Raw genomic sequence first — 9,892 nt, 5'->3', positions numbered from 1 at the left:
ATCACTGCAGCTGGTGACTGCAGCCATGAAATTAAAAGATGCTTATTTCTTGGAAGGAAAGTTATGACCAACCTAGATAGCATATTAAAAAGCAGAGACATTGCCTACAAAGGTCCATCTTGGCAAGGCTGTGGTTTTTCTAGTGGTCATTTAGGGATGTGACAGTTGGACTGTGAAGAAAGCTGAGTGCCAAAGAATTGATGCTTTTGAACTGTGGTGTTGGAGAAGACTCTTGAGAGTCCCTTGGACTGCAAGGAGATCCAACCAGTCCATCCTGAAGGAGATCAGTCCTGGGTGTTCATTGGAAGGACTGATGCTGAAGCTGAAACTCCAATTCTTTGGCCAGCTCATGCGAAGAGTTCACTCATTGGAAAAGACCCTGATGCTGGGAGGGATTGGGGGCAGTAGGAGAAGGGGACATCAGAGGATGAGACGGCTGGATGGCACCACCGACTCGATGGGCATGAGTTTGAGTAAACTCCGGGAGTTGGTGATGGACAGGGAGGCCTGGCATGCTGCGATTCATGGGGCCATAAAGAGTCGGAGAAGACAGAGCAACTGAACTGAACTGAAATCTCTAGGGAAAAAACAAAACTAACAAATTTGCCTCTCACTATGTGACAAAGTACCCATATATCCACATATTGAAAATAGACTATAAAATGAACAACTGGAAATGTCAGGATCTAGATACCTTTTCTCCGAGTCTGGTCACATGGGACATGCTGGGATATCGTCTGGAAGAGAAAACATACTTTTCTAAACTTTGTTTCCGCCCTCATAAAAGATAGAAGATATTAATAAACTGCTTTCAGTTTTGGAAGGTGCATCTTCTATATAAGTGAGGGCATTTGTCACCACACAGTAGATCTTCTTAAACAATGACAGTTTGTGTAGGATGTATTACTATATTCAGAAAGGCCTCTTTAGATAGCACTGCAGACAATTCTATATTTCTATAGCAGTCCCAAAATTGAGATTCAGCACTTCAAGAAACTATATGTATTAGCAGAAGAATTTAGATATTTTAAATAGAGAGGTTTTTTTTTTTTGCTTCAGCAAGTTACCTTTCTAACTTCTAGAAATAAGCATCACCCTGTTACTGGCTCTGGTTGAGATAGAGGACCTCACCATGCATCAGACATCAGGTCATCATGGGTCCTAATGTCTCTATTACAAACACAGAGGTGTAAGGTCTCTTTCATGATAAATCAGGCCATCCATCAAGAACTTTTATGTATTTCATGGAATTTGCATAAGAGGAGCTGGACCTGAGCAAATTCTAAAAGTCCAGATAATTTTCAGGATAACTTCTCTTACTTTCCCAGGACAGTGTGAGGACTTTTCTGTGACTAAGGAGTGAGTAACACGGAAACTTACAATACCACATGTAAAATAGACAGCCAATGGGACTGTGCTGTATGGCCCAGGGAGCTCAGACCGGGGCTCTGCGACCATCCAGAGGGGTGGGGTGGGGAGGGAGATGGGAAGGAGGTCAGGAGGGAGGGGACATGGGTGCACCTATGACTGATTATTGTTCATGTAGGACAGAAAGCTACAAAATTCTGTAAAGCAATAATCCTTCAATTAAAATATAATTAATTCAAAAATAAAAAAGAAATATCAAAAAAAGGATAATAATAATATAAAAAAATCAAAACCACAAAATACTTAGCCTCCTGATAGTCAGTTTCTTATGCTATAGTGGTTAAAGCAAAGAATGTATTGCTGCAGTATTATTATCCCAGAATAAAAGTGAAAGTGAAAGTCGCTCAGTCTTGTCTGACTCTTTGTGACCTCATGGACTATACAGTCCATGGAATTCTCCAGGCCAGGATACTGGAGTGGGCAGCCTTTCCCTTCTCCAGGGGATCTTCCCAACCCAGGGATCGAAACCAGGTCTCCTGCATTGCAGGCAGATTCTTTACCGTATGAGCCACAAGCTTCCCTGATAGCATTTATATATATATATATATATATATATATATATATATACACATACATATGTATATACATATATATATATAAAGATTATATATATATATATATATATATACACATAATGATAGGAGAATGTAATCAATAAACAGAGCTTCCATAAATAAACACTTTTGTCCCCATTACTTGGTAAGAGAGATCTATTTGATTAGACAGATAAGCAAGGGGAAGTTCACTTAGATTGTGTGTAGATGGTCTCCCTGGGATGGTTCAGTGTTTAATATATGACATACTCATAAAAATGTTGCTACCTCACTCTGTGACTCTTGGCTTAGTCACTTTGGAGACTGCTGTATGCAGGAGACCATTTCCTTTAAGGTAACAATGGTCACTCCATAGGATTGGGGGGTGTCACAGAACATTTTTAGGAGCCTTGACTGAGCACTGAAGGTGAGGAAACATTTCTCTCCCATCTCCCTAGAAGCTAAAACTCAGGTGTTTGCATTTTTCCTCTTTCTCCTGTACATGCGTGTTTGGTTATGTTTGACTCTTTGCAAACCCGTGGACTGTAGCTTCCCAGGCTCTTCTGTCCGTGGGATTCTCCAGGCAAGAATACCAGAATATCAATGGCCATTCCCTTCTCCAGGGGATCTGCCAGACCCAGGGATAGAACCTGCCTCTCCTGCATTGGCAGGTGGGTTGTTTACCACTGAGCCACGGGGGACGTCCTGTTAATAATTCAAAGGAAGTTAAAATCTAGGACTGCTTTTTAAATTATAAAGAAATACTGTTAAAAATGCTGCTACAATTACAAAAGAAAGTGTGCAGTCTGCTGAAGCAGGGACTAACTCTTTACATGCATTATCCCAATTTTCATAAGAATTTGATGAGGTGGACAATTAGTATTTATCACTTTACAATTAATAACAATAACATTTAAGAAGTGACTCAAAGTCTCACAGTTGTGAAATGGCAAATCTAACTTTCAAATCCAGGTTGCCTGAGTCATAAGCTCTTGCATCTTATCATACAAGACATATTTCCTTCTAGTCACAAGGAAAATTAAAAGAAATAAACTAAAATGTGGGTACCTGGGATTGTTCTCAATAGCATTGAACTTGCTCTTTCAGATCCTGTCATATAACTAAAGGCTGTAAAGTATCTTTTAATATCTGGTAGAAATCATAGGATTTATAGGATTTTTTTGTTTGTTCTTTATCATCTTGCAGAAATAAAAGGATTTTTGTTGTTTAATCTTAGATTTGTCAGTTAGGGATTACATTGTAATTGGCTACATAATAGTCGATTATATTATCACTCTACATTTTTCTCTTTGGGAATCATTCCAGCCACACCACTAGAAAAAGTATTATTGCCAACCTAAAAATCCACCTGGCATTGGGAATTATCTTGGGATAATCTCCCACTTGTCTCATCAAGAATATAAATATTTATCCCTTGTAACATCTATGTGCAAAATCTGGTGTCAACCTCTTGCACAATATAAATACTACAATTCAAACTTCCAGACGGTACCAAGGTAGGTGACAGATTCCCTGAAGCATTAACAGTGTGTGGTGTGGATATAACAAAGACACTGTTGCCTTAGATAAAATGTATCTTCCCTGACTCTGAAGGGTTTTCTCAGTTTGTGTAGGTATGTGAGCTAGAGGAGTGAATGGGGGGATGGTGGAGTATAAATCTGACCTGACCTTCCCCATGGCATTTTCTAAAAGCCATTGACTGATTCATTGTGGTCCTTATTTCCATGATGGGAAATCCAAGTATGGCTATTTTGGAAATCTTGTGATATCCAATAGTCTAATTAACTGAGTTAGCTAAATTAGGTATGTAGCTCAGTCATGTCCAACTCTGTGACCCAACTAACTGTAACCTGCCAGGCTCTGCTGTCCATGGAATTTTCCAGACAAGAATATTGGAATGGGTTGCCATTTCCTACTCCATAGCTAAATTTAGTAAGCTAAATTTTATCAGCAAGCCAAACCTTAGCTTCTATGAGAATATACATGTATTAACATACAGTATAACTATTTTATGATTGTCCCTGTAATTATCAACTGAAGGAACTTATGATTTTGAAGTCAGATATTGAATGATTAAATAATCACAATAGTATTAATATTTATAATAGATAATGTATTTATTGTTTCATGCATCTATAATATAACAAGCTCTGTAAAGTGTCATAAATTATCCAATTTAATCCTGATTTCAATTTTATGGTATAAGATACTTGGATTCAATCCCTGGGTCAGGAAGATCCCCTGGAGGAGGAAATGGCAACCCACTCCAGTATTTTTGCCTGTAGAATCCCATGCACAGAGGAGCCTGGTGGGCTATATAGTCCATAAGGTTGCACAGAGTCAGATACAACTGAAGTAACTTAGCACGCATGTATATATTATGCTAATTAAATGAAATAAAGAAGTTTAGGCCTAGAGAAATTCAATGACTTATAGAACATTCGAAGTCACATCTGAGGTTAAACTAAATTTTGCCTGACTCCGTACCCTGTTTGTGTTTAATTAGTACAGTACAGCATAATTTGAAAAGGAGAGAGAGGGCAAACTTTACACTTGATACTTTAAGCAGAAGAGCAAAATGAAAATCCATCATTGGGTAGTTTTTAGAAGTAGATTTGTCACATAAGATTTCCTTGGGGATCAGTGGGGCTCAGCTTATGTTAGATTAATCAAGATCTCAGTTCAAAGTAGTATGAGATGAACTCTTCAAAGGAAGTGGAATTGTTGTGGGATGCTCAGTCTCCCATTCAACAACTGACTACAGAATCCCTCTAGACAGTTTTTCAATTTTCATGAAAACTCAAGGAAGAGAAATCAGACTTTGATCTCTTAACCTGTTTTTGGATATGATATACTCATCCAAGTCACTAGTGGGCATGCCCCATGTTGAATGATCTTGTAGTCATGGCATCTGAAGAACAAGAACCTCAGATGATGGCTGAGGTTCTTTCCCACACTGACATTCTATATTCAAATGATATATCATAAAATTCCTACAGCAGTAGAAAGTATTTCAACATCAGACCCATCATAGTACTTTGGTTAAGAAGTGAGAACAGGATTCTGTCAGTGCATACTCTGAAAATGTAATTACATTTCTATGTTTCAGTTTTATCACTTATAAAGTTAGAAAAATATCTATCTGTAGAATAATAGGTTTTGACAAAATGATGCAGGTCAAGTGATTGAAAAATGTACTGATAATTTTAGTTTTGTTTGTTGCTTTCACCACATCAGTATCATCTTTAATGCACATAACTAGGTATCACAGTGAATATATCAGGGCTCCAGTTCAAGGAAAACCCAAGTTAAAGCTGTTCAAGAAAACAAGCTATAGTTTGCCTCGGTTGTCTTATTGGTGGTGGCAGAAATACTCCATTTATGTTTGGTGAGAGTTTATAACGTTTTTCATGCTGCATGTCTGTTCATTTGTTGTTTCAAGTTTTAATAAACTTGCCTGATTCAACAGTTCCTACTAATAATCTGCAAACATATAAAAGTTTAGTAAGCTATTATGAAGTTCTTGAATATATATTTTTGCCTTAGATGACAAGCATAAAAATAAATACAGTAGGTCTGATTTTATAAATGAGGATATGATGACATAAATAAAAATGAAATAATTTAAAGTAGTAGAACCAGGATTAGAGTCCAGGTCTCCAGACACTTACTTTCCCCAGTTTCTTCATTTTTGGGGCCTCTTTTGTTCCAGTGATATCAAACAAAACAGGAGTCAGGTTGTTGGAGTGTCTCACAGACAACACACACACACACACACACACACACACAAGAAAATTCAAGAAAGTCCTTTTCGTGATTATTGAATTGATTCTTTACAAAAAGGAAGACAAAGAGTTAATAAAAAGAATCTGAATATTATGTAAGCATAGAAATTGGAGCCCATTATACAGAGTGAAGTAAGCCAGAAAGATAAAGACCAATACAGTATACTAACACATATATATGGGATTTCAAAAGATGGTAACGATAACCCTATATGCAAAACAGAAAAAGAGACACAGATGTACAGAACAGACTTTTGGACTCTGTGGGAGAAGGCGAGGGTGGGATGATCTGAGAGAACAGCATCAAAACATGTATATTATCAAGGGTGAAACAGATCACCAGCCCAGGTTGGATGCATGAGACAAGTGCTCAGGCCTGGTGCACTGGGAAGACGCAGAGGGATGGGATGGAGAGGGAGGCGGGAGGGGGGATCGGGATGGGGAACACATGTAAATCCATGGCTGATTCATGTCAATGTATGGCAAAAACCACTACAATATTGTAAAGTAATTAGCCTCCAATGAATAAAAATAAATGGAAAAATAAAAAAAAAAGAAAGAAATTACACTTGTGCAACATAAACACATTAATTGCTTTCTCATTTAAGAGTTTGGATTCATCTTTTTCCAATCAACTTTTTCCTTTTAAAGATTTAGTTCCCAAAAAAGATTGGATCCTCTAGAGGATTGTGGGTCATATTTTTGAGGCAGGGAGAATCACAGGATTCCCATGCATAGCAGAGAGAATAGATCCTCATTATTTGTTCCTCTTACTACTTACTGCGGTGTTCCTGACTTAAGCCACTTCCAACATTGCATATCTTTAATTGCCTGCAGGATACTCCATCTCACTGTATTTTTCATTGACATTCATCCTAAGTTTTTTCATTTGGGCACTCTCTCCTTCTCACTATATAATACTTTTTCCCAATATAGTCTTAGTTTAAAAGTTTATTAATAAGTACAGCAATATGGTTGTCCTTCAAAAGAATGTTCTGTGACCTCACACCAGACATTATTATATCCATACTCCAGAGTCAAGAAAGAGACATAAACCTAGGGAAAGGGAAGGAACAATTATATGCCTGTGTAAAAGATTTACTGCTACCTAGCAATTTATTTGTATAGAACACACACACACACACACACACACACACACACACACACACACACAGTGGCTATTATGTTTAAGAGAAGTCAGATCCTGTACCCACGATGTCAAAGATAAGATGAATTTTGGTGGGATGCGTGTTCAGGAAGCAGGGGACATGTACCTATAGTTGATTCATGTTGATGTATGGCAAAAGCCATCACAATATTATAAGGTAATTATCTGCCAATTAAAATCAATAAAAAAATTTAAAAAGATAAGATGAATTTTTAGACAACTGGGCATTTCAAGCTACTAAGTAAGCAATTAAAATTAAAATATATATATGCTAATATGTATTATGTATCAGTTATGTAAGTATTTTACAAATATCTGTTTTTCCTCTAATCATCACAGAGTGGTTAAATAACTGTATCAAGCTCACATAACCAATTAGTATATATTCTATATGTAGCAAAGCTTAGATTTGAACCCAGTCATCTCTTGCATAACTGGTATGCTGTTATCTGTTATTTTAAATTACCTCCCAACATCACAGCTATTCTGTAGATTAATCCAGTGTATCTGTGGATGCATTCTCCCTAGAATTTTTCTCAACTATACTTTCCTGTACAAGGAAGAATATGATTTTAGGATTTGAAAAATTAGGGTTTGCCTATAAGGACTTTGCCAGCTCTTCTAGTTCTACTAGGACTTATCAACTCAGCCAAATTCATTCTTTTTCATCTTTAAAGGAATTAGTATCATCTCTTAATGTGCACAGTCTTTAAAGAATCACTGCTTCTTGAAGCATCATACCTGAATAACATTCTCTAGCATCAATGAAGATTTTAATTGTTTCTTAAATAAAGTGACAAAAGTATGACAAAACCACTACAATATTGTAAAGTAATTAGCCTCCAACTAATAAAAATGAATGGAAAAAAATAAATAAAGTGACAAAAAAAGAAAACAAACCAAGCACATGACAGAAAACACCTTAATGGTTATTCTATCCTTATCTTTGCTTCTTTAGAAGGAAGAATAAAAATATCCTTGGTTCATCAATTACTCAAATCAATTAATGTATCCTGATGCCATTTATTTCAGATGAGAAAGACAAGATAACCAAGAGGATGTTGGAAAATAATTATACCATGCCAGTTGAGTTCCTACTTGTTGGATTCACAGATTATCTACCTCTCAGAGTTGCACTATTCTTGGTATTTCTCATAGTCTATACACTAACTGTGGTGGGAAATGTAGGTTTAATAATCCTAGTTAATATCAATTCAAGCCTTCAAACCCCCATGTATTATTTTCTCAGCAACCTGTCTTTCTTAGACATTAGCTACTCAACAGCAATCACTCCTAAAATGCTGGTAAATTTCTTAGCATCCAAGAAAAGCATTTCCCTCTCTGGCTGTGCACTACAGATGTTTTCCTTTGGTTGTTTTGCTGATGCTGAATGCCTTATCCTGGCAGCAATGGCCTATGACCGCTATGCAGCCATCTGCAACCCACTGCTCTATTCTGCTCTTGTGTCTCGGAGAGTCTGTGTCTTCTGCATTGTGTTGGCCTACTTCAGTGGGGGTGTGACTTCAATGGTCCACGTCTGTCTCACATTCAGGCTGCCATTTTGTGGCTCCAACATCGTCAACCATTTTTTCTGTGACATCCCGCCTCTCCTGGCTTTATCTTGCACAGACACCTACATCAATGAACTTCTGCTCTTTGCCTTGTGTGGCTTCATCCAGACCAGCACTTTTGTGGTCATCTTTATCTCATACTTCTGTATCCTCCTCACTGTTTTGAGCATCAAGTCCTCAGGTGGAAGAAGCAAAACATTCTCTACCTGTGCCTCCCATCTCATAGCAATCACCTTATTCTATGGAACACTTCTGTTTATGTACTTGCGTCCCACTACCAGCTACTCCCCAGACACTGACAAAGTAGTTGCAGTGTTTTATACAGTTGTCTTTCCCATGTTTAATCCAATGATCTACAGTTTCAGAAACAAGGATGTAAAATATGCCCTCAGAAAGCTATTGGACAGAAACTGGACTTTCAAATGAATAGGATTTGAAGTTATTTAACAACATTTAAGGCAAAGCCTATCCTTCCAATCTGATAATCAGCTGTACATCACCCTATATGTCAAATATTTTAAACGTTTTCCCACTTTTCAGAAATAAAAATAACTACTCATCCTCTATTCTGTATAAAATGCTTTTATCCTCTCTTACAAAAACAGACTTGTGAAAATTCTGCTCTGTGAAATGTTTCTGAATTAAAATAAACAATAGTTGCTCTTTGTACATTGAATTTTTTATATTCTTTATCATCTAATATTGAAGGTATTTGTTGACTTGTCTGTCAACCTCTCCATATGAGAAAGTCCTTGGCAGCTGGGAATATGTATCTTGCTTGATTTTTCCAACACCTATGCAGCTTGGTGTAAGGCATGCCATCATTATATATATTTAGTGAATAAGTGGATGAATGGATAGGATGAATGAATGGATAGATGAGTGAGTAAATTCAGTTTTCTGTGTTTGGGAAAATAAGTCTAGATTCTGCACTAACAGAAAATTTACCATCAGAGAAATTTGACATTACTCATGATGGATAATTGTGATTACAATGGCTCTCAGAAAAGCAGATAGAAGCACATACAGTGATAGTCACATTCATATTAGGAGAGAGTGAAATTATAGCATGTATTTTCTCTTTAGGCTAGATTGATTACCATAATAGGCTCTTTCATTCACTGTGGATACCTGGGAAAACCAACCAAGTTTGTGAAGATTGTAAAGACTATTAACTATATACATTACTAATTATTTACACTTAAGTTACTAACTCTATCTTCAGGAAGAGGTCAACAATTGCTTTGATCACTGTATTCTGTACAGTAAATCAATTGAAGTATGAATCCTTTTTTCTCTGGGATCAGTTTTGATGATTAAATTATCAGACATTTTCTGCGGTTGCTTTTAATCCTTGAGTCCTAATTTCCTTTTTATTTTATCTTG

At 36.9% G+C, this 9,892-nt stretch overlaps 1 protein-coding gene across 1 annotated transcript; it reads left to right on the top strand.

Moving 5' to 3' along the window:
- Window positions 1-7,993: 7,993 nt before the first annotated feature.
- LOC133048695 (olfactory receptor 5AS1-like) lies at window positions 7,994-8,932 on the top strand. Its single transcript, XM_061132476.1, has one exon. It carries the CDS (start codon window positions 7,994-7,996, stop codon window positions 8,930-8,932), a length of 939 nt encoding a protein of 312 aa, XP_060988459.1.
- Window positions 8,933-9,892: the final 960 nt, after the last annotated feature.

The sequence above is a fragment of the Dama dama genome, chromosome 29, assembly GCF_033118175.1.
Source record: "Dama dama isolate Ldn47 chromosome 29, ASM3311817v1, whole genome shotgun sequence".
NCBI classification, from domain to species: domain Eukaryota; kingdom Metazoa; phylum Chordata; class Mammalia; order Artiodactyla; family Cervidae; genus Dama; species Dama dama.
The sequence above is the reverse complement of the archived record's forward strand: the minus strand, read 5'-3'. Positions and strand labels throughout refer to the sequence as shown.